We start from the raw sequence: 24,992 nt of genomic DNA on the forward strand, positions 1-24,992 counted from the left end.
TTAACTCAACACGCGTAATCTCAAAATTTTGCAAGTTGGATTTACTATGTATAGCTATTAATGAAAATAATGATAGGCGTAAATAGTATGGTTTATTAAATAACGGAAGCTTTCTCTTTTTTTTTTTCGAACATTCATGTGCTATTTTCCTTCCCTAAGTCTAGGGCCATAGCTTAGTATTGTACATATTAAAAATTGGAACAACCGTTCCGCGTATTAGCCTAATTATTGAATTAATTCCCGATATTGTCCGTTTCATGTTCCTGTGGCTTGTTCCTCGGACGCGTCAGCGTGCCATTTTAATATATACCAGCCCTCCCATTTCTATGTAAATATACCACACGACTATTCCTTACACACATTATGAATTCTCTACGTTCAGTAAAACGGCTTTTAGGTGCTCGCTCTTTGAGCTCTGATGGGCTCTCTGAAAGCGTTAATTCTTCTGATCGAGAGGATAGCTTGAGCTTTCAGACTCCTTCAACCCCTTCTGAAGATGAAATGCCACAATGTTTTGAAGATTTAATCAAGCCTCAAGTTCTTTCTTCAGAGGCCTCAAAGAGTTTACTTTCCCTTAATGAAGGAATTAAAATGGAAATCGTGTCCAGTTTACAGCAAAAAGACCAGAAAAAGCGAAATAAATTAATTGCTTGGATGCGTAAAAAACCATGTTACGAGCAACCTGACGACTTTATTTCGTATATTGTAAATACAAAAATTGACTCAATCGATGAATCTATCATACACAAATTAGCTCTACTTCTCAGAAACGAGCAAGTAATGTATGTTTACATTTTGTGCAGCTACGTGAATCAAAGTGGTGATGCTTAAATTATCTTTTTTTTTGGCACTACTATTGTTTTGATTGAATGATAAATCATTCGTTTATTTTGAGGTTTTTCATACTAACTGCAATACAGATGGGTAGAGAAGTTTATACACAACGGCGGTTTCGGTGTAGTATTTTGTACAATCGACAAAATCTCTCGCCTTGAATGGAGAGAGGAACTGCACGATTCTATACTGGAGCAACTTTTACTTTGCGTTAAAGCCATGTGCACTGTTCAGGTATGCATGTGATATACATTTAGACCTATGTCTTCATTGCCTTTGACAATTGCTAACGTTTTTCCTAGCGCGGATTGGAATGTTTATCTCAATCCACTTATAATGTCGAGCGATTGATTTCCCTTTTGCTTTCAAAGAAACAGCCATGTGATTTTGTCGTAAGGGAAGTACTCGTTCAAATAGTTCACTCCTTTTACAAAGCTCATCTCGACAAAGAAGAAGGTGCAATGCAAGTTTTTTCCTTGTTTTCTATTAAAGACGATAAGGATGAAGAGGTTGAATTCTTAAAAAACGTTCGAGTTGATCGACCTTTTCGCCGTTGGATTATCGAACTTGAAGATGTTAGCCGTAATGTCTTCTGGGTGTGGAACCACGATTCTAATGTCATTGATTTGGAGAAACAATATAATCAAGTGTACGAGGCTCCATTGGGGTTTATTGGTGGTATAGAAACCGAAGCCACCAGCTATGTTGCAGCTCACATCCATCTTATTAATGAATTACTCGAAGGCTTACCTTTAGAGAAACGTCAAAGAAAACGTTTGGAACTCCAGCTAAGTGGATTAGAAAGAATCATGGGGTTACGGTTTCGAAAGAGCAGGTAAGCAATTTTTTTCAATATTTATATAAGCAGGCACTTACAAATCTAGTCAAAAATTCCATAAGAAGCTACATGAAGCCCTTCGTGAATGGATAGTGGCTGCTAAAATTGATGATTGGCCATACAAACTTGTGCAAACTGGATCAACCTAACTTTACCCTAATTTTCTATGCACTACAATCATCCTATGTATATAAAAGACACTAAACACCTTAATCATTTATCAAAATACGTCTTGTCATCTACTTTACCTAACCCAATATTGGAATACTCATCGTACATTATATATTAATCGCTTAATTTTTATTTATCAATTATGGGCAATAATAAAGGTAAATCCAGAAAAGTCGAGACTTTCGTCATTTACCAATTGCAATGCCCAAGAAACATTTTCTTTATTAAAATGCTTGGATTCCCCAAATACGTTTGTAAATTGTTGAAAAAACATTTCATCCAAGATTTCAAAGACTTCAACACCTTCTGGATTAGCAACGGCTGGATACCCTTCCACAAGCATACTAATTGAGAAAGGTAATTTTTCAGAAATAGATAAACAATATACACAAATCAATATCATTAAAATATCCTGCTCATCTGTAGCGACCAATGCTTCAGCATCGGTTGAACCATAGAGACTCTCAATGGCATGCGAAAGTGGTGCAAACAAAGGATGTTGCAAGAGGAAAATAGATATCGAATTAAGGATGAGATATTGCAAAAGGTTTGGAAGAGGTTTGTAAGTTTTTTGGAGTGATTCTTCCATATAATTTTTGACATAAGTGATGGAGTCTTGAAGAATATTAATCTGACTATCGCGATAAATTTTGGCCCAAACCTGCCTTTCAGAGGTCGGAGATACTTGCGGATTTGATTTTAACAAAAGGTCAGCTCTAGAGTCGATGTACATAAGTAAAACTTCCAAGGACTTAATCTGGCCTCGTAAAGAAGGGACATAAGAAGCTAGATCACCCGTCAACAAATGCGCTGTCAATTTTCGAAGTTCAAGAGAAGAGGCAGTTACAACTGCTAAACATTGAAGAATCTTTTGAAAAATTTCCTTATCTGGGGACTTTGGCAAAAAAAATACTAAATTGCTCAACTGAAATTGGCAATCATTCTCAAGAATGGCAGCTTTTTGATCTTTATGCGGTAAATCTGGATGAATAGCTACTTTTAAAGTCACTGTATCAAATGGGTTATCAGGTAAGCAAAACCCATAGCCCATTAGTAACTCTTCGTTGCCCTTTGGACCGTAATTATTAAACAGCTGGTTGCCTTTTGCAACCAACTCTTGGGAAATTAATTGAACAGATTTTTCATCTTGAAAATCACTATTCCACAAAATTGGCTGCTTTGGTTTATGATTCAGACTGTCAATGAGAGGAAGAAGAATGGGAGTAGACTCTGAATCCTTATATATTAGATTGGATGAAAAACATCTAGATGAGAAAACAGTGGCAGACCATATATACAAATCGAAGGTAAATCTTTCTGTAGGAGATGGGTGCAAACTTAATGCTTCTTGATACTCATGCTTCCAGATATGCAAACGCTCCTGAGCAGCAGAGTACGCATTTGTGGATATCAAAAAGGCGTTATCATTTTCGTTAAAATAAAGAGGGGTGTTGAATGTTTTAGGTAGATACTCAATGTACCCGTACCACTTACTTTGTATACCCTTCAAGCTCTCCAATGCTAAAAATGTACAAAGTGTTATATGAGGATTGCAACTCTCAAAATTTGGATTCAATTTTTTTAATTCCTCTTTCGCCTTGTTATATGTTATTGCATACTCAAAAGGGCAGGATATAAGTAATTGATCAGGTGCTATATCGTTTTGTGCAACAGCAATATAACTACCAAAACAAGCGTTATCGTCTCGACTTTGGATAAATTCGACAGATTTATGAAGCTTGCAGCCATTTTGCAAGGCTTCGTGTAGTAATTTCTCCATTAAAGTAGCGTTCGTATAAAAGAAGTAAATTAGAAAAAAAAAAAAATTGTAAAATTCCAATAATCAAACCATCAAAACTGATTTTTGCTTTTTAAAAATGAAAACAGACAAAAGAAAAGTGGAAGATAAATTATACCATAAAATTAAAAAGTGGTAGCAGAGTGCCGCCTGGCTTCGCCTATTGCTCAAAGGTAAGGATTGAAATACCCTGAAACCGCATTTGGGTGTTTCTCCCACAGTTTTTAATGCGGATAACCGCCATTTGTATTGTTACAAAAAACTGTATCGATGCTAATTAGTTTAAAACGCTTGTAGTAATTTGCAATTGATAACAATTTGAAGTCTTTATACTCATAATTAGACTACAGGAAAGCGTTGTCTTTTAGAATTTAGCGTATATTGTGATTCGTGAATACATTACCCTCATTTTTTGTAAATCAATCCAGTTTTACAAATACCTTCTTTAATTTTTTCTTTTTTTTTCTTTTTTTTTGTTTACAATCGTTAGCTATTTTCTTGAAAATAGGACATTTGCTGAAAATGGATTTTCATGCGATTTCTCAACGTTTCATTGATATGATGAGAAGCAAGAATTCCCAGAACGCTTCTCAGCCTCCAGAGACATATCCCTTTTATCATGAAGTACGTCAAATGTCACAACACCCGTGGATGTATGAAGACCCAGAGTTGCAGGATTATGCTCTTAGCATTTTACCACTTGACAAACTATTTCAAGATGCTTCTGAATTAGAAAAAGAGGGAGATGGATCTTGGGGTTACCAAGATTATGTGATTCAAGCCTTGTTAAAGTGGTTCAAGCGAGAATTCTTTGTTTGGGTTAATCAACCACCTTGCGAAAAATGTGGAGTATGTTTTATGATTGACGGTGTAGTCAATTTTTTGTTCTTTATCCGTACGATATAGAATATTGACAATGTGTAGGGTGAAACTCATATGACAGGCAACGGTCCCCCCAATGAGGAAGAAAAATGGAATGGAGTCCGCAACGTAGAGCTTTATCAATGCAATGTATGCGGGCATAATCAGAGATTTCCCAGGTATAATCGCATTCGAGCATTGCTTGATTCAAGGAAGGGAAGATGTGGAGAGTGGGCCAACGTGAGTTAAAAATATTTATAAATATATAAAGCTAACATTTTCTTAGTGTTTCACTTTCCTATGCAGAGCACTTGGATCTAGAGCTAGGTGGATTTGGAATGCTGAGGACCATGTGTGGACGGAAGTCTATAGTAATAAACAGCAACGCTGGGTGCATGTCGATAGTGGTGAAGAATCATTCGATGAACCTTTGATATACGAACAAGGTAGAGTTCTAACTCCTTGAAAAACTTGATTTCTAACAGCATTAGGTTGGGGAAAGAAGATGTCATATTGTTTGGGTTTTGGGAGTACGGAAAAGGTTTTAATTTTATTTGTTACTAATGCAAAAATAGTCGATAGTGTTCGCGATGTATCGCATAGATATATTCGTCACCCTGAGAATGGTCTTCCTCGTGATCGATGCCCCGAATCTGTCCTACAACAGGCTTTGCATGAGATTAATATTGAGTTTCGGTCCCGACTAACTGATTCTGAACGTAAGGCTCTAGAGGAGGAAGACAAACGTGAAAAAGATGAACTTGATGGTTATATGCGTCCTGTTTCCCAGGCCACGCCCACTAACACTGACCTGCCAGCAAGACAAACGGGGAATGTTGAATGGAAAGAGAAAAGAGGGGAAGCAGGAAAATGATTGTTTCATAAAGCTTTACGTTCCGTTTCTATTACCAAACATTTATTAGTTATGTTGTACATGAATCCTTTCTAGTTACTAGCTTTTTTTTTATGTAATCCTAATTAAATTTTTTTTTCATACATTAGTTAAACGACAGCAAGTGCATCGTAAACCAACTTTCGAATTTCAAAAAAGCGGTTGCTCAAACTGCCCTCAACGGATATTTTACCACCACTGAGTTTTCTTACGGCAACAGCTCCCCCACATAATAAAACACCTTCTCCTTTCAATTCAGCAGAAATTCCTTGATCTAAAAGTGCTTTACGGAGATAGGCAAGCCGAATATTACCTACCAAAAGTGGAGCAGCCCTGGGCGCTCTTGCCAAGTCTGATCTTAAAGTCAAGGCGTTAAGAACAGGAAGTGTCTCTTTCTCTTCTTTTTTCTCTTCATTCCTTTCTTTATCACCGTCCTTTTTCTCAACTTCTTCCTTTTTATCTTCTTCTTCAGAAGGTTTAGAGATCTCAACCTTAGCCAGCATATGTGAAACTTCGCAATTGCCAACTTTAGTCCAAATTAAATTTTTAATAAGATCATCTGCTAATTTAAGACTGAATGCATTAACATCGATACTAACATTAATGATTTCACCATAGTTGGGTATGTAAACGTCCTTGGTAAAAGCACTGAGAGAGGCGCACGTTTTCTTCATATCTTCTTTCTCTTCAGTTGAAGCATGAATAAGGACAAGTCTTCTAGGATTTACCTGTGGTATAATAGTTTTCAAAGAACGTCCATCATGCAGACCCTCAATATCTATGAACTGAACTTGACATGAAACTCGGATAGTTTTTTCATCTGTTATAATTTTAGAAGGAACTTCATCCTCATCCTCTTCTTCCTTTTTTTGTTGTAGACCATCGTTTATTTCGGACCATTTTCTTTTTCCGTTAGAATTAGATAAAGCATTATCATCTGAATCATTTTCCAATTCCAATGTGTTAGCAGGTTCGTTAATCATAGAAAAGTCTTGATGTTTGATAATTTCTCCATATTCATCTATCCTCCTTCTCTTCTCAATGTATGGAAACATTTTATACTTGGTATGTAAAGCTTGGACAGCAGGATCTCTCAAGTTCAAATCAAAAGACTTTCCCATTAGGAAAGCAGAAGATCCAAGAGCCACATGGGGAACTTCTGTATTCAAATCTAAGTCGTCATCTTCTGAAGAAGATGATGATGAAAGGTCTTCATCTAATATGGTTCTGTTACGAAATTCCAAAGCGGTATCTTCCGCATCTTTATTTCTCTTGCTGAACTCAAGTTCTTGATACGATCGCAATTCTTCCCCCTCCAAAGGTTCTTTCGTTTTTATCTTGACAGCTTGTTCAGCATACAAACCGACTGGATGAGGAATATCACGTTTCTTTTTACTAGCACGTTCCCAATACCTGATGAATTGGTTTGCAAGTGAGTTTTGAGGGCATCTGGATCTTTGTGTAAACAGTATTAAGTCATTTGAATTTTCAGACATCAAATCTAACAAAATTCGCTGAGAGAATCCGCATTCCAAAGTCAACGCGGTAGCGAGGATCACTTTGGGTCCGGGTCCTATGTGAGAAATCTGAGAAAAATCTGTAATCGTATTTATATTTCGAAACTCTAATAAGTTTTCGTTGATCCCAAAATCACGAACTATATTATCACCCATCCATTCAATCATACTTTTAGCATAGTCAATAGTTTTTGTTGATGTAGGGGAAAGGAATAATATAGGAAATGGTAGAGGCGGTTGACTAGCAGACCAATGGTTATCTAGAATACAACACAATTCTAATACCCTAGAAGCGGCATCTACAGGTAATAAAACAGTACCGCCCTTCAACAAAGAAGACATAACAGACTCTATGAAAGCTTCGTCACGCTTTTTACGGGAAGGGATAGATACGAGTGAATTGTTAGCATCAGTAATTAAAGTATTTGGTCGATTGAGAGCTTCTAATATATGGCCATTCGAATATAAGGCAGCGCCGTTTAGATGTTTATCTTTAGAATGGTTCCAGTCAACAGCGTACAGAACGCTTTCTGATTCTTTTATAAGACTCCACAAAGTTCCTCCCAAGGTATGTCCAGCATTATAAGCAGTAATGGTTAGCCCACTACATTTTCCTAAATCATGAATTAGTATAATCAAAAGTTCAAAAGACTTTTTTCACAAGAACAATTGCTTACCTAAAAGTAATGTGGGTTGTTGATATCTAAGAGGAATGATGCTGTCAAAAACAGCATCTACATCAGCTTTGCTCATGTCTGAAATATAGTTGGATTTTATTGCATCCAACATAGTCATCCGACCCATATTAATTGTTGGTAAAGTAGCATATATATACGCATTTTTCCAGTCATATTTATAATAAGCATAAACCAATCCTCCTATATGTGCTAAATCCGAATGAGATAAAAGGATTAAATCTGGTTGTTCGGGTACTTCCGGATGTTTTAATGAATCATCGCTGCCAGGGTCTATATAGATATGAATTCCATCTAACTCAATATGAGATGTTCCACAATAGGAGTCTGTCTCTAAACATTGATAGTTGAGCATGGTTATTGCCCAAAGACAGGACTTTACAACTCGATGGTAGTAAACAGTGGGGGTTGGATGGCTATCAGAAAGAATATATCCAAGCGATACTATAATATGAAAACTTGTCAATCTTCTAAATTGACCAGTTTTAATGTCTTTATTATAACTAAATCTTTAGTTAATCTAAATCATTCAACGAGCATATTGGATAAATCGGCTTCGTAATTTTTATATATTAACAAAGACGGATGTTTATTAAATACGGTTTCTTGGTAACATCATTAATTAAAAATATACCATGTAAGGAGTTGAGTTATAAGTGACTGGTATAGATTATCAATTGGCGATTTATTCAAAATGCGCTAATTTTAGGAAATGGTTCATCAAATCGAAAATTGTCCTGAAAGCATTAAGTGAATTATCAAAATAATTTTTAGCTTTTAAATTATCACTCTGTAATAACAAATAACTGTAAATTAGACATTGATTCATTCATCGATTCCAAAAAAAGCAGAGACGGCGCCATAGAGGTCGCAAACGACCTTAGATTTCCCAGAGCTTCCTAGGCCCGCAGCGACATATAATGGAACAAAGTGTTCCTCGCGTGGGTGTGCTTTTCGAAAATAAGGGTGTAGCTGTAATCCTAATAATTTATTCAGACGATCATTTTGCTATAGGTTCGAAATTAGTACAAGAAGTTCAAAATATTGTGCACTCATCCTCAACGACAAGTAACATACATACCTTATCAGTCTCAATAGCTTTTAGAATATCCAGTTGGAATTCTTTATATCCATCAGCTGCCGTATCTTCATTGAATGCAGAGAGGTCTTCGAAAGTATGAATGTTGAGTCCTCCGCTAACTATCAAATACTCCTTCCGCAAACTTTGCAATGCTTGTCCTACTTTATATAGCTGCATGGGATCTAGGGTATGCATGCTCACCTCTATTAATGGGATATTAAGTCCATCGGGAAACATGATTTTGAATGGCACAAAAACACCATGGTCCAATCCACGATCACCTGAAACAGTTTTTGCTGGAATTTGGTACTATTGGGTTAGCATCAATAATCTATGAAACAGAAAAGATTCTGCGTTGGCATACTTCTTTAAGGGCAGAAATTATTTGATCGGCTATCCGCTTGGAGCCTTTGGAATGAAACTTGATCTGGTATAAATAATCTGGAAATCCGTAATAGTCATAAAAAAGTGGGTTTTCATCGTCTCTCGAATATACTTCAACTGATCCACGAGACTCATAGTGTGCAGAAAAGACGATTATTCCCTTCGGTCTAAACTTTTCCAATAGAAAGGGTCCTAACTGTTCTAAAAACTGATAATGTAACCCTCCAAGCTTAGAATCATTACTGAAAACCTCATCATCCGATGATTGTGGTAACATCAAAAATGGAGCTAAACAATTTTTAGTTATTCTAGTATCAATAAAGTGTTTATGTATCGAGTTATATGAAATTGAGAGATAGTTTGATGAAGTCAGTCAGCAAATTCCATTAACTCAGCATATTATGCGTCTGCTATATAAATTTCTGTTGATTCAATATACTTACATCCATGCGCTAAATACAGAGCTGGAATAAGCCTTTCTAGTTGAGGAACAGACCTCATACGAGACATCCAGTCTAATAGTCGAGAACTCGCCATAGTCCCGTTAAATTCAATTTCAAAATAGCCTAAATCGTTTGACTCCACTGGCTTTTGGGTGGTGTTACTAACGCTGTTGTTTTTCCAGTAGGCGAGTATGCACACTGCCAAACCCGTCAAGAGGTATTTCAACCTTAAAAGTTCTCGTATTGGCATGAATCCACAAACCAAGACTTTCGAGGTATTAGTTTTCCTTTTGTTTATCACTTACTAACTAATGCTTTAAGGGAGCTATCAATCGGCTAAATTCTTTGCAATCCAATGCAAAAGTGCTGGAAGTGCTTAGGAAAAGGGGAAAGATCCCAAATGATCAGTCGATGGTTGAAATGAGACATTGGCTTAGATGCATTGGATATCAGGTAAGTTACTACTTATAATTAGGAATTACAAAAGAATAGCACTCAAATATTTTAAGCCGCTGCATATGATTAAACGAGATTGAAACAAGTATTTGTATGTCCTTTATAGTACTCGATTGTGATCCTTTCTTTAACTTCACCTTATTTTTAATAATAATAATCTCATTGAAAGGACAGCACATCATGTCTATAAAGGGAAATATCAATAGGAATTGTTGACTTGGCTGGTTTAGCCTGTATCTCTTTACGAAATCTTTTTGTTAATAGTTCTATACTGTCATGCAACTTTTACTAACTAATAAATCTCAGCCATCAGATTTGAACCGACTAAATGTCATCCATGTTGCTGGAACTAAAGGAAAGGGTTCTACATGTGCATTTACATCCTCAATATTACAGCAAATACAGAAGAGTGGAGAAAGGTCGATTCCAAAATGCATTGGTATGTACACTTCTCCTCACCTCCGATCTGTCTGTGAACGTATTCAATTAAATGGCAAACCTATCAGTCAAGAGTTGTTTACTAAATATTTTTTTGATGTATGGGAGCGCCTAGAGAATGCTGTCGGTAGTGATTCGGAAAAGCCAATGTATTTCCGATTCTTGACACTAATGGCATGGCACGTTTTCATTTCAGAGAATGTCGATGCCGCTATCATTGAAGTTGGGATTGGTGGTGAATACGATTCTACAAACTTAATTGAAAAACCATATGCCACAGCAGTTACAAGCTTAGGTCTTGACCACACGTCTTTGTTGGGGAACACAATAGCAGAAATTGCTTGGCAGAAAGCTGGAATCTACAAAGAATCAGCTATTGCCTTAACTTGCGAGCAAGCTCCCGAGGCTATGAATGTTTTAAAAAACCGTGCTGCTGAACGAAATACATCACTTAAGGTAGTCATACCTCCTGCTGAATTAACGCCGGATATGATTGGTCTTTCAGGAGTTCATCAGCTTGGAAATACATCCCTTGCAGTTTCTTTAGTCCAAGAATTCTATGAAAAGGCCGGGTGCCCTTTTGATAGAGATCCATATCAGGATCCAGCAATTTTGGACGGCCTCAAGTATGTAAAATGGCCTGGAAGATGCCAAATTGAGGAAATCAACAACATAAAATGGTGTTTTGATGGAGCCCACACCAAGGAAAGTTTGGAGGCCACTGGACTTTGGCTCGCATCCAAGAAGAATCTTTATGAGGATGCAGATGCCCGTATTCTTCTGTTTAACCAGCAAAGCAGGGATGATCCAATTGCTTTACTTAGGTCCTTCTTAAAAGGATTGGAAAGCTCGGGAACTGGGATTTCGTTTACGCATGTTATATTCTCAACCAATGTCACCTGGAAGGATGCAGGCTATAATCCAGAGCTGTTAAGCATTAATACCATTACTGATAATAAGCCCGTTTTGCATGTACAAGAGGATTTATGTAAATGGTGGAAAGAATCGAAGGGCACGACTAGTGAAGCAACAGTAGCCCCTACCATCCAAGAAGCTATTGAGACAGTGATGTCAATTAAGCAAAAATCCAGGAATACTTTTGTTTGTGTCACCGGAAGTCTGCATTTAACTGGTGGTGTTTTTGTAGTACTAGATCAAGCTGTTTTTTGATTGAAATGGAGAAAGGTTCTACATTTTGCAACATTGTTTTTGAGATTTAAATGATTCTTAGATATACAACATAGCTTTATGCATCTTTGTAATTACAAAATGATTTTTAACAATTTGACACGTAAGGGGAACAAATTTGATTTCACGAATTATAATAGTATGCAGATAAAAAGCTGTGTGAAATTTGATTATACTCGTGCATTTCCAATCAAACAAATAATTTACTGTAAAGCTTTAAGGCTGATTATTGACTTTTTATATATACTTAGCCAATATTTAAGGTATGAATGTACAATTATATTTTACAGGAACAGTGTGTTGAAAGTTGCTTTTGCTTGGATCTCGTAACCCAATTACGACCACCGCATCTTTTCAGCATCCAGCCTAGTTTACAAACTGCCTATTATAAAAACGTTTTAAGCTCTTTTAATATTTTTGTTTTTTTAAAAAAAGCAAATGGCAGATGCAGAAGACTCGCGTCACTCAAAAAATGAGGGTTTTCCCAACACTTCCTTAATCACAGAAAAACTAGATCTATTGGATTTATTTGGGTCACCAAAAGTTAAAACTGAAAGAGAGGGACGTCCAGCGCGCCTTCTTGAAGGTCTATCGGCTGTTAATGCTGAAACTGCATTTGTAAAAACACACCCCCTTCAGCATGAATGGACATTGTGGTTTTTGAAACCACCTACACAAGGTCTTGAATGGAGTGATCTTCTTAAAGAGATTATTTCCTTCAAGACAGTGGAAGAGTTTTGGGGCATCTTTAAGACGATCTCAAAAGCTTCGATGCTTCCCGCCAAATCGGACTACTCTTACTTTTTGAAAGGTATTCGTCCTGAATGGGAGGATCCTCAAAACATGAATGGTGGGAAATGGGCCTACCAAAGCAAGCACAAAGGTTCAAATCTCGACGAGTTGTGGCTGTATATGGTAAGTCATGGTCTGTTCATTTTAACTGCTGTGATATCGACTTTACAGAATGTTAATTTTTAAGTTGAAAGTATTAACGTATGGAAATAGGTGCTGGCAGCCATTGGAGAAACATTAGACCCTACTGGGAAAGAAGTTACTGGTGTAGTTTGCAATATGAGGAAAGGATTCTATAGAATCGCTGTATGGACACGAAATTGTAATGACAAAGATGTTTTGGAAAAAATCGGGTATGTGAAGTTTTAAGAGTAACGTGTTGGTAGTTGACTGGACTAACAAACATGTAGCCTGCGCTTTAAAGAAGTTTTAGGGATTTCTGATAAAGAGACTATAGAATATAGTGCTCATGAGGATTCATCAAAGGCTGGTAGTATGCGAGCAAAAACCCGTATGAGTCTTTAATGATATCAAGTTTCAAGTTTTTATTTTTACTTTCTAAGGCTTGGTAAATTATAGGGGTGTTCATTTACGAATGACAATATGTTATTGCAATCATTGCCCTCTTGTTTTTGAGACCTCTAAAATACCAAGCTTATTGAGATGAGATAGATGCCTCTTTACAGTTAGTGTATTCGTATGAATAGTTTAATTTGTTATATTTGTTGAGCATTTTAATAGGCTAATGGATATAATCTATATTTGACCCTTCTCTTACGTTATAAATATTAAAATTCTATCAAGAATGTAAATATGCTAGATCGCCAAATCTTCCTATTATTCATAACCGCCTGTATATTAAACATTTATCGCTAGCTTATTTCAAGCTGAATAATGTCTACTATGATTTTACTATTTCCGAGGATCTAATGTAATGTTGGAACTAACCTTTATCGCTAAGGATCCATGAATGTTTGAATCAAACTAAAATTTCGAAATAATAGGCGACCTTCATTTCTTCTTATCATTGTCGAAATCGGATAACATTAATTAAGAAGATAGCCCTTTTAATCGAATTAATGCAGCGCTTAATGAGTACTGGGAAAAGTGGGGAAATTTACTTGCAACTTCTGTATGCTTAGAATTAGATATCTGGTGAAGAAGTATCTACAATCAGACTTTTCAATGTACTGTACGGAATATTGTCGAGTATCAGTGCACCACTTCAATTCCAAATCTATCGCTTCGCTTATACTCAAAGTTTTTTAAACAAATAAAGCTCAGCACTAACTTCATCATTTGGTTAATCAGCAATTAGCAAAGATGAAATGATTGACGAATATTTCGTAACGCTGATACAATCTCCCAACTCCAAACATAATTCGCTTATGTATACCTATTTAATAACCTAGAGCTTAATTGAAAATATACGAATGCATTACCACCTTTTCTAACTAGTCAATTTTTCGAGTATCGTTTTTTAAGCAAAAGAGAGCCAAAGGCTAACATTAACTCAACTCCGTTCTGTGTATCAATTCTCCTTTTCAAATTTCGAAAATAGTCATCTGCGTACAGGGACATCAACGAAACATTCCAACAGTATTTCAAAATTTTTACTTATTTATTTCATAAATATGTACCCTCGCTATTATTAAAACATTTAAATATCTCTGAATAATACAGGTGTTGATGAAACCTGTAGTTTATATGATACACATCTTCATTATTCGTACATAAAATTTGCAGTCGAAAATGAACCAAGAAAGTAACATTATATGATTAAACAAATCGTCTTATATAGTAGTATGTGTTTTTTATCGAATACAGTGTAAATATTCATTGTTATTTGCTGTTTTTTCTTAAAACTCATAAATAGCGTTTTGTTCGTCAATTATTAATTTCTATCACCAAAGTCTTTTAAATGAACCAAATTCCCTATGTTGAATGGAAAAAGTTACTTGTTATCAGCTTTCTGTTTGTTTCCGTTAATGCGCTGTTCAAATTTTTCAAACTCGGCAATTGCAACCTCCTCTTCTGGATCTAAAACTTGTACAACATTTTCCACTTCCGGAATGTAATGCTTCAGCATTTGCTGAATTCCATTTTTTAGTGTCACAGCTGATGACGAACAGGTTCGACATGCACCTCGAAGTTTAAGAGAAACGGTACCTGTCTTCTCATCAAACCCTCTAAATTCCACATCACCACCGTCTTCTTGGATAGATGGACGAATGCTAGTCTCGATCAGTTCTTTAATCATTGCAACAATTTGACTGTCGCTTTCTAATATTTGAGTATCGCTAGCCCCCTTTAGAGGCTCTTCAGAGAGTACTGGGCTTCCATTACTTAAATGCTCCATAATTACACTAAACACTTCTGGCTTCATTTGAGCCCATTCAGTTCCTGCTCCCTTGGAAACAGTAATAAAGTCCTTTCCAAAAAAAATGCTATCAACTCCATCTATATCAAATAGTTTCTGTGCCAATGGAGAATTCACAGTTCCTTGTCCTCTCATGAATTCACAGCTTCCGATAGTTGGAGGCAAGATATCTAGCCCTGGCAGGAACTTCAAAGCGTTTTCGTTCGGTGTCTCCTCCGATCGGATCCATATGCTGCGAATTGCTTGCAATTGGAAACGTGGAGTGAAAACGTTACCAGCTGAAGATACTGGTAAAAAGGTTTTCTTTTGGAATGCTGTCCTTAAAGATTGAAACGGCACAACTCTAGGAAATAACATGCTTGGAATCAAATCGTGCTTTATCCAATAAGAGACAAAATATTAAGACAAGTTCAGAATTTGAAACTTCTTAAGTATACACTTCAAACAGATGGGAAAATTTAAATGTTTATTAACAATTTTTAAATCAGGAAATGCTAATGTAAGCAATTCTTTAAATACATGCAAGAAGGCAATTTGTACATGGGCATACGAAAACCGATGTGATCCTTATACTTTCTTATACAAATTAGCGAAGTTCATTATATTGAAATAAGCCATTGTTCGTGATTCAACAATTTACTTGTCTTTCATCACTAATCTAAATTCTCTCTTACAAGAACAATAGACATTGTTTTCAATTGAACAAATCGGTAGGCTCCTGCCTTCCTCAACAACTTAATTTCTACTAGGTGTTCAAAAACAGATACCTTCCTAGTAAATTTCACACATCATTGCTTCATTAAGAAAGAACTGTTTAAATCGTATGGAAAAGGTAAGCCAACGGTACCATTGTTCATTCACAAAATACTGATGAATTACTGCAGTCTCAACTTGAGTCACGCGTCCATTTGCTTGAACAGCAGAAGGAGCAATTGGAAAGTAGTTTACAAGACGCTTTAGCTAAGCTAAAGTAAGTGTGGTAAAGTGATGCTAGAAATGGTAGAAAATATGAGTTATGCGCCTTTACGCGCGTTCAGGTTCATTTTGGGAAAAGCAATGTATTGCCGTTCCATCAAATCTATTCAAGTCATCATCAAGCTTGTCTCGTTTTATCTAATGTTGACAAATGATTTAGAAATCGAGATGCTAAGCAAACTGTACAAAAACATATCGATCTACTCCATACCTATAATGAAATACGGGATATTGCTTTGGGAATGATTGGCAAAGTGGCAGAGCATGAAAAATGTACAAGTGTCGAATTGTTTGACAGATTTGGAGTTAATGGGTCAGAATAATTATTATCCATTCAGTTATTTAGGAAAAAAGAGAAGTTAAACAAAACAAATAAAAATGTAACGGAAAAAGTGACAGAGACAATCCAAGTTTTCTTTATTAAGCATTACTTTGCTTTCGCTAGAGATCCAACGCCAATTCTTATATATTTATTATGAAAGTTTACGTAAACGATCACAATTGTTAGAACATCTCAAGACTTTAGCTAGTTGATTAGTATTAAGGCTCGTCAGTATGTCCGACGTCTTTTTCAGATGACAATAGCAACTTATGAATGTTATTTGCAGTTTCAGTATTGGCTGTCGATTCTAGTTTTGACAAGTGATGTGACCAAAAATCCTTTTGCTGGTCGATGGGATTAGATAATCGTTCGTAACCTTTTTCTAAGTAGGTAATTCTTTCATCCACCTCTCGTGAGTGTACAGTGGGAGAGGCTTCAACTACTCTTTTAACGGCATGCTGCAGATTACCAAGTTGATCAAGAAGGAAATCGGTAGTTTCTGGTAAAGTAACTTGCCAATTTTCGGGTACTTTGTTGAGAAAAGAAATTCTTTCCAAATGCTTTTCTATTTCTGTTTTTTTTTCTCTTTTCCTGCTGAGACGCATGCGAAGGTCACGACGTAGTTGCATCTTTACTACGAGTTTTTCTGCAGCCTCTTGAATTGCTTGATCCATGGCGGCGTCTTGCTCTGTTGTGATTGAATAGTCTACATCCTTTCCAAACGTACGCATGTAGCCTTTTAGCTCTGGTGGATAACTAAAAATGTTTCGAAGTGTATACACCTCGAAACCATCATAGTAACGATCCACCACACTTTCAAAGAGAACCTCGAACTTGTGTAGTCCTTCTTCTATTTCCTGTGGCGCTTTTTTAGCAAACCGCGTTTGTGAAAAGGCTTTATCCACACCATTTACACCTTTATATAACAGTTGGTTCGTAATGTTGATCACATCATCAATGAAGGAGAGAGGAGTGAATTCTAGTAACTCCACTAACATTTTTTAATTAATTCCTTTACATTGAAAACACTGATTAGCTTCCAAAGAGGAAACTAGTGAGTTATGATTTTTAAACGGCAAGTTGTTCTGCAATGTACCAACCCCATGTTGCATTTTGTCTGGTGTACTCAGATATGATAATAACGAGGTAAAAGGGATTTCCGTATATCCCATCAAAAAGTATGAATAATACATAGATTTGTTGCTGTTTTTATTGCTGTGAGGAACATATAACTCAGGCGATTAACAGTTTAGTCGGTTTATTTTGTTAGTTGCTTAGAAGTGTGGCTTTTGATTTGTGCTTGGTAAATCATTACTAGAGTTTCTATATCCTCAACTAAGCTCTAGTGGAGGAATACACTAATATTAACTATATTCGAATTATACATTAATAGTACGGACTCATCTTAAACCTCAATTTCTATGCTTTCTTTTATTATTCTTCAGTAGCCTTTTTTAGCTATCACGGTGGGATCGTTCTGCTATGCAATTTGATTTAATGAGGGTTAGCACCTTTTCCCAATATCGAATTAGTGAGTTCTGCCACTGTAGGAATATCAGCATAACTAGAAATGCTAACAGCTTAACTTTCATTCATCCATTACTTACATACATCAACAATGTCCAAAATCAAACTGATTTCATCTGACAATGAAGAGTTCGTGGTCGGTATGTAGAACGGAGAATGTTTTGAATTGAGTGAATTGACAAACTGTTTATAGATCAACTGATCGCTGAGAGAAGTATGCTTATAAAAAATATGCTTGAAGGTATGATCTATACAAGCGCTTGTTGAGTGCAATAATTATTATGGACCCTGTTACTAAAATCTCAATTTCAATAGACGTTGGTGAGATTAATGTCCCCATTCCTCTTCCAAACGTATCATCGAACGTTTTGCGAAAGGTACTCGAATGGTGTGAGCATCACAAAAACGATTTGTATTCAGGAACTGAGGAGGAAAGTGACATTAGATTAAAAAAGTCTACCGATATTGATGAATGGGATCGTAAGTTTATGGCCGTAGACCAGGAAATGTTGTTCGAGATAGTTTTGGCAAGCAATTATTTGGATATTAAACCTTTGCTTGATACTGGTTGTAAAACCGTTGCCAACATGATTCGTGGCAAGAGTCCTGAGGACATTCGGAAAACATTTAACATCCCTAATGATTTTACGCCTGAGGAGGAAGAGCAAATCCGTAAAGAAAATGTACGTTCCTTGGTACTTTATTAACTTAATTCTAACCGCTTGCAGGAATGGGCCGAAGACAGATAGTTTGTGGCTTTTTGTGTATAAAGTTTTTTGTCCTTGGATCATTAAGTGTAGTTTTCAGTGTAAAATGGGAATCTTCCCATCCACCTCATCATGCGCCTTTTTTTTTTTATAAAAAAAAAATTGATATAAAGTATACTGATGATTTTTTACTACTGAAGTTTTCACGATGCGTGCGATCACTTGATACTTGACGTACCAACACTGGTCGTATTAAGTCGCAGCAAATCAATTTCATTATCGCATATATACAAATGTACATTGATGAACATATTTTATCCCAACAAAGCACATTTCGTTATCTTTTACTGTTGTTTTAAGTACGTATGTGAATTACGATTTAGAAAGTTGAACTTACTATCCCGAATTGCTTAAAGCTTGCTTTTGTCTTGTTACAAAATAGGGATGTTCATCAATAAGATTATCTTTACTCTTCCATTCAATATGGTGAACGATTGGAGCTAATAGTCCTATGTAGTTTGCATTAGCGGTTTACTATAACAAAAAAAAAAAAAAAGAAGTGTTGTAATATAATAGCGCTAAACAATGAATTGTTAAAAAAATCCGATTCTTTTCTTAAAAATAGTGACAGCAGCTATGTAAAATGCGAATCGTAATAATATCAAGCTTCCAAATTAACAATTAATGATTGCGTGAATTTAGTTTACATTCATATTAATTACAAATTTTGTATAGAACAATAGAATTTTTGAACTCGTTACAATTAGCAAATAAATAAAATTAGATAATTAGTCAACGGTTTTCATCCCTTCAATATAGCTTGATAATATTTGTGAATCCTAACATTTCAATTTTTGGGGAACAGTTTATTTAATTTTTATATTTTTTTCGTGCACAATTAATAATTATATGCCCCTTAGTCTTTTAATGTTTTAATTTAATTTGATTTTTTATTATGAACATTTTAATGTATCATGGTAGATGTCAATATTTTTGATTGTTTTGAGTAAATTCAATTGACATTTTCAAAATTTCATACTGGTTTTTTATACATTACTTAAAGATTTAAAAAAGTACAGAATATTTCGATGTTGAATTTTAAGTTAACGAACCTGTCCGTTTGAGGCATGTAACTAGAATTTCAGCCAGAAAATCGGCGTTCAAAAAATAAAAAACTACAAAAAATTTAATTGATTTATTATTATCCACAAAGTATCAATTCTTAATTTATAATTGTTAAATGGATAATTATTGTTTTGTTTACAAACTCAAGATGACAAACTACCTAAAGTTAAATAAGAAAGGTTATGCTAAAATTTTAACGAATAATATATCATTTTAATTGCCAAACCAATTTAGCGAATTTTAAAGTAATACCATCATTTGATCTCTCATAAAAGTCAGCTTGCATAAGTGCTGTCAAATTCCATTCTTTCGTTCTTCTGTAACACACAAGATGAGTTGGACTACAATAGAATCAGATGCTGGTGTATTTACGGATTTAATAGAAAATCTGGGTGTTAAAGATGTCGAAGTAGATGAACTATACAGTTTAGACGTTGATTCACTTCGACAGTTTCCGTAAGTGATCATATTTTTGAAAGCATAGTCGTCTATGCTGGGGTTGAAAATTGTAGTGTTTTTTACTCGCGTTGTGATTTTCTATTGTTCTTTATTTATAGAACTTTTATGGATTGGAACTGGTCTTACTAACTGATTTCCTTGCAATTAGAGATATTTATGGCATCATATTTTTGTTTAAATGGAACAGTAAGGTTGACAAGCCTGATGGAACGATGGACTATGATAGTATGGACAATATATTTTTTGCTAAGCAAGTAATCAACAATGCCTGTGCTACGCAAGCTCTCTTATCGGTGCTGCTGAACCACTCAGACGAAATTGATTTGGGAACGACACTAAGCGAATTCAAAGATTTTTCAAAAACTTTACCTCCTGAATTAAAGGGCGAAGCATTGGGAAATTCTGAGCATATTCGTTGTTGCCATAATTCATTCGCACGGTCTGATCCTTTCATTAGTGAAGAGGTTAGGGCTGCAACTGACGAAGATGAAGTGTATCATTTTATTGCATACACTAATATTAACAACGTCTTTTATGAGTTAGATGGCCTACAAGCTGCTCCGATTAATCACGGATCTTGTACGAAGGAAGAGTTTGCTGAGAAAGCAGTCTCTGTAATCCAGGCTCGTATCGCTAATTATGACCCTGCTGAAATTCGGTTCAATTTAATGGTTATCTGCAAAGATAAAAAGGCATCTCTCCTTACCAGGGAAGACTTGACAGACGAGGAGAAAGCTGCTTCCATTGCTGTTGAAGACGAAAAACGTTTACGTTGGAAGCGTGAAAATCAGCTTCGTCGTCACAATTTCGTCGGTCTCTTCGTAGAACTTTCCAAACTTCTGGTAAAAGATCGCATTGACAAGAATACTTGGAACTCTACCCTTGAAACTGCAAAAGCGAAATACGCATCTCAAAAGCGACCGTAATATATTACGGCGTTCTTTCTCAAAAAATATTCCACTATGAAGGAATTTTCATTTCCAGGATAAAAATCTGTTATGACTCTAGATTACCTTGTTGGACTTATGTTGGGAGAATTTGTTTCTTTGATATATAAAAGTCTCGTACTTTTTAAATAAATGAATACCTCAAATCTCTTTGAGTAATATATTAATAGTTTAAGTAATTATTATTAGGTCGATATAATATCTATTAACACTTGCATTTACGATGGATTCAATCTCTCTAAGTAATCACCATTGTAGGAAACAGGAGATCATAGTAGCTAAAACGACGGAGCCAGTCAACGAAGTTTTAAAAGAAATAAATTAATACAGTACAAGTAACTTTTACAATTGCAAACTTTCGTTTGCACTTCTAAAGCCCCTTAGTTAAATAAAAAAAAAGTTTTTTATGGTGGACGTAAATGCCTTAAACAAATGTAATAACACATTAAATACCCGTTTTAATTTAAAGCAAAAATGCAAACATCAACTACCGTTATACGGAATCATACCCAAATTATTAAATTTATGAAAAAGCACAAATGCAAAATAGCGTCGGTTCTGCTGAAACATAATTATGGATCACGTAATAGTCATGCATTCGAAATTAAAGACAAACACCAATGCGCATGGGTACTTTAAAACAGAGCAGGCAATTAGAAAGCAGGCGAACCTTTAGCTTCTTTTTTCACCTTTCTCTTTAAGAGCGCCTTTTGCCCATGAAGCCATGTCCACATCTGCATTTTGATATTTTAACAACCATGGATGGTTAGCCAACTCATGATAATCGGGACGCAAAGACGGGTTTTTATTCAAACACTTGTTTACAAAATCACGAGCTTCGGGAGAAAATGAATCGGGGAGAGAAGGTGGATCGCCATCGCAAATCGCCGATAGTTGTGCAAATATTGAAGTATATGATTCAGGTGGATACGGATAAGCTCCTAAAGCCATTTCTAAAATGGTAAGGCCTAGAGACCACACATCAGCCTGTACGGTGTAAGTCAAGACGCCATTGGTAGGTCCACCAACACGAATTCTTTCAGGAGCCATGTAAGATTGACATCCAATGTTCGTTTTGGATATAGAAGCCACAAGATTCCCACTCACGCCAAAGTCACATAACTTAACCTGGCCATTAGAATTTACCAAAACATTAGTAGGTTTAACGTCACGATGAATGATATTATGCTCCTCTTTCAAAGTTTTGAGGCCTTGCACTACAGCATAAGCAGTTCTAGCTAAAACTCCTTCGTCTTTGATACCACCAGCATACAGTTTGTCCATGCTACCAGCATCCATATATTCCATACAAATAAAAACAGAACCTTCCACAAAAAAGGCACCATAAAAGTCAACGATATAAGGACTAACTGCTTTATGTAAAATATCCAATTCCATTATAATTTGATTAAATGTTGCTTCTTCTAAGGACAACCTAATTTCCTTCAAGGCCATAGTGACACCAGTCGGTTGATGCAATGCTTTATACACAACACCATAGTTACCTTTTCCAAGTTCTTCAAGCTTAATAATCTCTGACATATTAATACGAAACGAAGAGCCAGATGAAAAGTTAACACCTTCTGAATTTAACACGGCTTTGTTTTTAAAATTTAAGGTGCCTGATTTTGCATCCAAAATATCCGAAAATGTGGAAAAAGGGGTTTCCGAAACAGCCTGTTTAAGGGTGGGAGGAATGTTTAGGCCACGGCGAGAAGCCATGCTAGACGGACTGACAGGGCTGGTGGGATTGGAATTGGATAAATCGAGTTTTCCAGGTGGTGCACGACGGATTCTCGTTTGTCGATTGAAGGACGTTGGACGGTTGAGTAAAGGATTCCTAGCAGCAGCAAGTGATTTTGCAAGCCCGGACTCTGGCATATTCGGAGACTTTACGGGCGAATTACTTAATCGACCAGCAAGTTGAGAGTTAGGCAAAGGATAACTTCCTCGTTGACCCATACCGACAATAGGGGTAGTTGGACTACTGATCTTGTTGACTACTTCCGGCATTGATTTTGATCTAGATGCATGGAAGGCCTTCAATTTCTCCTGTATATCAGTTGAAAGTCCTCCAGGAAATGGGCCCGGTGGAGTAGGAGGAGATCCAATATTGTTCTGACCAGCTGCTGTAGGAAGTGAACGTCTAGGTTTTTCCGAAGGATCCTTCATGTCAAGGTTAAGAGAGTTACGACTCCGACTGGACGTAGATCTGCCAAGTCTGACCGTAGGCACGGCACGGGGAAGAGGGGGATCGGAAGGTATTTCACGACTAGGAGAAGAAACCTTTGAGTCATTGTCACTGCCACTACTGTTAGAATTTAAAGACAAGGAACCCAAGGAAGAACCAGAAGAATCGGTGTTTGAAGAACTTGAAGACGAAAGAGAAAGGAGCGAGCCGGGAGTACCAACATCACCGGGAGGTGCGGTAGGAGAAATAGACAGCTGTCTCAATGAGCAAGACAAGGGTTGATTATTTGGAGAAGACATATAAAATAAATGTGCTTCACAAACTTAAAAAAAAAGAAAAAAAAATTAGGTAAACTAAATTCCGGTAATATAAATGAAGCAAAAGTGAAGATGAACGAAAGTGAGATGGCAATACAAAAAAGGTATCTTGGGTGAAAAGAACAATTAAAATTAGACAATCAATTACGAGTCGTCTCCGACGAAGAAGGAAAAAAAAAGCGGTGGTCTAAAAAGTCCGCAGGAAGGATATTCCAAGAAAAAAAAAGGAAGTTTAAAGGCAATCACCTACGAGTAGCTTTGTGTAGGTAAATGCCACGGAAAAAAAGGAGGTTTGGAAGGGTTTAAATTTAACAGCAAAAGCCAGAAACTGGAAGAAACAGGGGCTTAGATAATAAATTTCCCAAGGAGAACTAAAGAAAAAAAAGTAAAAAGGTGTGGGTTAATCTTAGTCCGAGAAGTCAATACTTTAAAACCGAGTTATGACCGACGAGTAAGGAGGCAAAGGTAAGGAGAAAAAGTAATAATTCACAAACACGAAATAAAAAGGAAAGAAATTTGAAATTATCTTTCTAAAAGATAACACGTAAGGGTGTGGAAGGAAGAGAAAAAATTCAGAAACGCTTTTCTCTTACAGTAAAGAGCAAAAAAAATTCTGCTCTTTAAAGGAAATGGGAAAATTTAGGGAGGGTGATAAAATAGGAAGTGTAGTCGGTACGATGTAAATAAGATATACACGTCGAAAGGGAATGCTTGAGAGATTAGGAATCCCAGCTATCGCCAGCCGGCTGGGGTATGTTTGGGTATACAAGAAGGTGGAATGGGATGGAGTTGGTGAAGGATAAAAGGATAACGAAAGTCAGACAACACGTTGCTTAATCTTAAGGAGAAACTTTTGCACGTTAGCTTACGTATCAGTATATAAGGATAACGTGGATAAAAAAATGTTTCATCAAAACAAGGGATGGTTAAGGGATACAATCAAATTTGTAAAATCAAAATAACGTGAAGCCAAATAATATGCTGCAGATCTCCGTATAAGCGTAACGACCTGTATGAATCATTCGACAAGATTTCTAACAAGGTATCCTGAGATTTATATGCAAATGGAAAGAATGTACGGCAGAAATAGCTGGTAAGAAATACCTCGATGGATTAATGGGAAAGCACAGGATGATTGGGTAAAATGCTCAACGTATAGAGAATAATACATAGAAGTAAAGAAAAACAGAAAAAAAAAGGGCCGAAAAATATTTTAATGGAAGATAAACACAACGATTTATCGGTCTTGACAGAAGGAATTGAATTGTCCGATAGATATGGTAGTGTTTGATTAGAAAAGAATAAAGAATAAATAAATAAAAACAAAAATAATTAATGATTAGGTGCATAGGGCTTTAAGTTTCAAAGCTGGTATTCGAATGTCAATGTATACTAAGAAAAATCATGATCCAAGGTAAAATGTATAACCAAATAAATAAGAGAAATATAACTAACCTAGTAGCTTCCGTCCTTGAGAGCGATAAAAAAAAGCGAGTTAACGCACAAGTGTTTCGAAAAGGTGTAGTAATGTATAATAAAACATTTTTTAATAATCGTTAAAAGGTTCAGCAAGTGGAATGAAGAGAGTGTGTTATTTGTGCTCTAGAAGCAGCGTAAAAAAAAATTTATTTATTTTTAAATTTTTTTTTTTTTT

General features: G+C 36.0%; 13 protein-coding genes and 9 long non-coding RNA genes across 22 annotated transcripts; 12 read left to right on the forward strand and 10 right to left on the reverse strand.

Moving 5' to 3' along the window:
• Positions 1 to 334: 334 nt before the first annotated feature.
• On the forward strand, positions 335 to 3,567 carry rid1 (GTPase-binding protein Rid1). Its single transcript, NM_001021354.3, has 4 exons — positions 335 to 782; positions 921 to 1,068; positions 1,137 to 1,669; positions 1,719 to 3,567. Exons 1-4 carry the CDS (start codon positions 364 to 366, stop codon positions 1,819 to 1,821), a joined length of 1,203 nt encoding a protein of 400 aa, NP_595445.2. The 5' UTR covers positions 335 to 363; the 3' UTR covers positions 1,822 to 3,567.
• Positions 900 to 1,474, reverse strand: SPOM_SPNCRNA.5029. The gene has a single exon (NR_194385.1). It is a non-coding gene; the product is annotated as a non-coding RNA (long non-coding RNA).
• set10 (ribosomal lysine methyltransferase Set10) lies at positions 1,969 to 3,816 on the reverse strand. The gene has a single exon (NM_001021355.3). The coding sequence runs from the start codon at positions 3,621 to 3,623 to the stop codon at positions 1,980 to 1,982; it is 1,644 nt and encodes a 547-aa protein (NP_595446.1). The 5' UTR covers positions 3,624 to 3,816; the 3' UTR covers positions 1,969 to 1,979.
• Positions 3,817 to 4,007: 191 nt separating this feature from the next.
• On the forward strand, positions 4,008 to 5,526 carry ngl1 (peptide N-glycanase). The gene is made up of 5 exons (NM_001021356.3): positions 4,008 to 4,490; positions 4,566 to 4,742; positions 4,789 to 4,948; positions 4,994 to 5,032; positions 5,078 to 5,526. The coding sequence occupies exons 1-5, from the start codon at positions 4,164 to 4,166 to the stop codon at positions 5,374 to 5,376; spliced, it is 1,002 nt and encodes a 333-aa protein (NP_595447.1). The 5' UTR covers positions 4,008 to 4,163; the 3' UTR covers positions 5,377 to 5,526.
• cft2 (mRNA processing protein Cft2) lies at positions 5,490 to 8,009 on the reverse strand. The gene is made up of 2 exons (NM_001021357.3): positions 7,589 to 8,009; positions 5,490 to 7,525 (listed from the first exon to the last, which is right to left on the reverse strand). Exons 1-2 carry the CDS (start codon positions 7,959 to 7,961, stop codon positions 5,505 to 5,507), a joined length of 2,394 nt encoding a protein of 797 aa, NP_595448.1. The 5' UTR covers positions 7,962 to 8,009; the 3' UTR covers positions 5,490 to 5,504.
• Positions 5,508 to 8,049, forward strand: SPOM_SPNCRNA.1413. The gene has a single exon (NR_150294.1). It is a non-coding gene; the product is annotated as a non-coding RNA, possible alternative UTR (long non-coding RNA).
• Positions 8,036 to 9,892, reverse strand: SPOM_SPBC1709.16C (aromatic ring-opening dioxygenase). The gene is made up of 4 exons (NM_001021358.3): positions 9,515 to 9,892; positions 9,052 to 9,359; positions 8,688 to 8,996; positions 8,036 to 8,614 (listed from the first exon to the last, which is right to left on the reverse strand). The coding sequence occupies exons 1-4, from the start codon at positions 9,606 to 9,608 to the stop codon at positions 8,432 to 8,434; spliced, it is 894 nt and encodes a 297-aa protein (NP_595449.2). The 5' UTR covers positions 9,609 to 9,892; the 3' UTR covers positions 8,036 to 8,431.
• On the forward strand, positions 9,763 to 11,704 carry met7 (putative folylpolyglutamate synthase; the record flags this gene model as incomplete). The annotated part of the gene is made up of 3 exons (NM_001021359.3): positions 9,763 to 9,789; positions 9,836 to 9,967; positions 10,277 to 11,704. The coding sequence occupies 3 exons, from the start codon at positions 9,763 to 9,765 to the stop codon at positions 11,576 to 11,578; spliced, it is 1,461 nt and encodes a 486-aa protein (NP_595450.2). The 3' UTR covers positions 11,579 to 11,704.
• SPOM_SPNCRNA.5030 lies at positions 10,015 to 12,809 on the reverse strand. The gene has a single exon (NR_194386.1). It is a non-coding gene; the product is annotated as a non-coding RNA (long non-coding RNA).
• Positions 11,930 to 13,155, forward strand: tif452. Its single transcript, NM_001021360.3, has 3 exons — positions 11,930 to 12,511; positions 12,602 to 12,741; positions 12,799 to 13,155. The coding sequence occupies exons 1-3, from the start codon at positions 12,035 to 12,037 to the stop codon at positions 12,911 to 12,913; spliced, it is 732 nt and encodes a 243-aa protein (NP_595451.1). The 5' UTR covers positions 11,930 to 12,034; the 3' UTR covers positions 12,914 to 13,155.
• A 992-nt stretch (positions 13,156 to 14,147) lies between these two features.
• Positions 14,148 to 15,291, reverse strand: nfu1 (NifU-like protein nfu1). Its single transcript, NM_001021361.4, has one exon. It carries the CDS (start codon positions 15,123 to 15,125, stop codon positions 14,343 to 14,345), a length of 783 nt encoding a protein of 260 aa, NP_595452.2. The 5' UTR covers positions 15,126 to 15,291; the 3' UTR covers positions 14,148 to 14,342.
• SPOM_SPNCRNA.1414 lies at positions 14,277 to 15,503 on the forward strand. The gene has a single exon (NR_150295.1). It is a non-coding gene; the product is annotated as a non-coding RNA, possible alternative UTR (long non-coding RNA).
• mis12 (MIS12/MIND complex Mis12) lies at positions 15,289 to 17,154 on the reverse strand. Its single transcript, NM_001021364.3, has one exon. The coding sequence runs from the start codon at positions 17,061 to 17,063 to the stop codon at positions 16,284 to 16,286; it is 780 nt and encodes a 259-aa protein (NP_595454.1). The 5' UTR covers positions 17,064 to 17,154; the 3' UTR covers positions 15,289 to 16,283.
• On the forward strand, positions 15,443 to 16,566 carry swi5. Its single transcript, NM_001021363.3, has 3 exons — positions 15,443 to 15,600; positions 15,653 to 15,738; positions 15,904 to 16,566. The coding sequence occupies exons 1-3, from the start codon at positions 15,592 to 15,594 to the stop codon at positions 16,064 to 16,066; spliced, it is 258 nt and encodes an 85-aa protein (NP_595453.1). The 5' UTR covers positions 15,443 to 15,591; the 3' UTR covers positions 16,067 to 16,566.
• SPOM_SPNCRNA.5031 lies at positions 16,983 to 17,381 on the forward strand. The gene has a single exon (NR_194387.1). It is a non-coding gene; the product is annotated as a non-coding RNA (long non-coding RNA).
• Positions 17,382 to 17,663: 282 nt separating this feature from the next.
• Positions 17,664 to 18,776, forward strand: skp1 (SCF ubiquitin ligase complex subunit Skp1). Its single transcript, NM_001021365.3, has 4 exons — positions 17,664 to 17,732; positions 17,786 to 17,833; positions 17,908 to 18,275; positions 18,321 to 18,776. Exons 1-4 carry the CDS (start codon positions 17,684 to 17,686, stop codon positions 18,339 to 18,341), a joined length of 486 nt encoding a protein of 161 aa, NP_595455.1. The 5' UTR covers positions 17,664 to 17,683; the 3' UTR covers positions 18,342 to 18,776.
• Positions 18,777 to 19,682: 906 nt separating this feature from the next.
• SPOM_SPNCRNA.5032 lies at positions 19,683 to 20,462 on the reverse strand. The gene has a single exon (NR_194388.1). It is a non-coding gene; the product is annotated as a non-coding RNA (long non-coding RNA).
• On the forward strand, positions 19,728 to 21,058 carry uch2 (ubiquitin hydrolase Uch2). The gene is made up of 2 exons (NM_001021366.3): positions 19,728 to 19,880; positions 20,032 to 21,058. The coding sequence occupies exons 1-2, from the start codon at positions 19,756 to 19,758 to the stop codon at positions 20,807 to 20,809; spliced, it is 903 nt and encodes a 300-aa protein (NP_595456.1). The 5' UTR covers positions 19,728 to 19,755; the 3' UTR covers positions 20,810 to 21,058.
• A 208-nt stretch (positions 21,059 to 21,266) lies between these two features.
• Positions 21,267 to 24,139, reverse strand: wis1 (MAP kinase kinase Wis1). The gene has a single exon (NM_001021367.3). It carries the CDS (start codon positions 23,318 to 23,320, stop codon positions 21,503 to 21,505), a length of 1,818 nt encoding a protein of 605 aa, NP_595457.1. The 5' UTR covers positions 23,321 to 24,139; the 3' UTR covers positions 21,267 to 21,502.
• On the forward strand, positions 23,019 to 23,251 carry SPOM_SPNCRNA.5033. The gene has a single exon (NR_194389.1). It is a non-coding gene; the product is annotated as a non-coding RNA (long non-coding RNA).
• On the forward strand, positions 23,878 to 24,660 carry SPOM_SPNCRNA.5034. Its single transcript, NR_194390.1, has one exon. It is a non-coding gene; the product is annotated as a non-coding RNA (long non-coding RNA).
• Positions 24,217 to 24,950, reverse strand: SPOM_SPNCRNA.5035. Its single transcript, NR_194391.1, has one exon. It is a non-coding gene; the product is annotated as a non-coding RNA (long non-coding RNA).
• Positions 24,951 to 24,992: the final 42 nt, after the last annotated feature.

The sequence above is a fragment of the Schizosaccharomyces pombe genome (assembly GCF_000002945.2).
Source record: "Schizosaccharomyces pombe strain 972h- genome assembly, chromosome: II".
NCBI classification, from domain to species: domain Eukaryota; kingdom Fungi; phylum Ascomycota; class Schizosaccharomycetes; order Schizosaccharomycetales; family Schizosaccharomycetaceae; genus Schizosaccharomyces; species Schizosaccharomyces pombe.

Coding starts and splice junctions, on each gene's coding strand:
- rid1 (NM_001021354.3), top strand. CDS start 364: ATGAATTCTCTACGTTCAGTAAAACGGCTTTTAGGTGCTCGCTCTTTG. Junction 1,069..1,136: donor AAGCCATGTGCACTGTTCAG/GTATGCATGTGA, acceptor CGTTTTTCCTAG/CGCGGATTGGAATGTTTATC. Junction 1,670..1,718: donor TTACGGTTTCGAAAGAGCAG/GTAAGCAATTTT, acceptor TTACAAATCTAG/TCAAAAATTCCATAAGAAGC.
- set10 (NM_001021355.3), bottom strand. CDS start 3,623: ATGGAGAAATTACTACACGAAGCCTTGCAAAATGGCTGCAAGCTTCAT.
- ngl1 (NM_001021356.3), top strand. CDS start 4,164: ATGGATTTTCATGCGATTTCTCAACGTTTCATTGATATGATGAGAAGC. Junction 4,949..4,993: donor ACCTTTGATATACGAACAAG/GTAGAGTTCTAA, acceptor TAACAGCATTAG/GTTGGGGAAAGAAGATGTCA. Junction 5,033..5,077: donor ATATTGTTTGGGTTTTGGGA/GTACGGAAAAGG, acceptor ATGCAAAAATAG/TCGATAGTGTTCGCGATGTA.
- cft2 (NM_001021357.3), bottom strand. CDS start 7,961: ATGCTCAACTATCAATGTTTAGAGACAGACTCCTATTGTGGAACATCT. Junction 7,526..7,588: donor ACAACCCACATTACTTTTAG/GTAAGCAATTGT, acceptor TTCATGATTTAG/GAAAATGTAGTGGGCTAACC.
- SPOM_SPBC1709.16C (NM_001021358.3), bottom strand. CDS start 9,608: ATGGCGAGTTCTCGACTATTAGACTGGATGTCTCGTATGAGGTCTGTT. Junction 9,360..9,514: donor TCTGTATTTAGCGCATGGAT/GTAAGTATATTG, acceptor AAAATTGTTTAG/CTCCATTTTTGATGTTACCA. Junction 8,997..9,051: donor TAATTTCTGCCCTTAAAGAA/GTATGCCAACGC, acceptor CTAACCCAATAG/TACCAAATTCCAGCAAAAAC.
- tif452 (NM_001021360.3), top strand. CDS start 12,035: ATGGCAGATGCAGAAGACTCGCGTCACTCAAAAAATGAGGGTTTTCCC. Junction 12,512..12,601: donor ACGAGTTGTGGCTGTATATG/GTAAGTCATGGT, acceptor GTATGGAAATAG/GTGCTGGCAGCCATTGGAGA. Junction 12,742..12,798: donor GATGTTTTGGAAAAAATCGG/GTATGTGAAGTT, acceptor ACAAACATGTAG/CCTGCGCTTTAAAGAAGTTT.
- nfu1 (NM_001021361.4), bottom strand. CDS start 15,125: ATGTTATTTCCTAGAGTTGTGCCGTTTCAATCTTTAAGGACAGCATTC.
- swi5 (NM_001021363.3), top strand. Junction 15,739..15,903: donor GACGCTTTAGCTAAGCTAAA/GTAAGTGTGGTA, acceptor CAAATGATTTAG/AAATCGAGATGCTAAGCAAA.
- mis12 (NM_001021364.3), bottom strand. CDS start 17,063: ATGTTAGTGGAGTTACTAGAATTCACTCCTCTCTCCTTCATTGATGAT.
- skp1 (NM_001021365.3), top strand. CDS start 17,684: ATGTCCAAAATCAAACTGATTTCATCTGACAATGAAGAGTTCGTGGTC. Junction 17,733..17,785: donor CAATGAAGAGTTCGTGGTCG/GTATGTAGAACG, acceptor AACTGTTTATAG/ATCAACTGATCGCTGAGAGA. Junction 17,834..17,907: donor TATAAAAAATATGCTTGAAG/GTATGATCTATA, acceptor CAATTTCAATAG/ACGTTGGTGAGATTAATGTC.
- uch2 (NM_001021366.3), top strand. CDS start 19,756: ATGAGTTGGACTACAATAGAATCAGATGCTGGTGTATTTACGGATTTA. Junction 19,881..20,031: donor GATTCACTTCGACAGTTTCC/GTAAGTGATCAT, acceptor CCTTGCAATTAG/AGATATTTATGGCATCATAT.
- wis1 (NM_001021367.3), bottom strand. CDS start 23,320: ATGTCTTCTCCAAATAATCAACCCTTGTCTTGCTCATTGAGACAGCTG.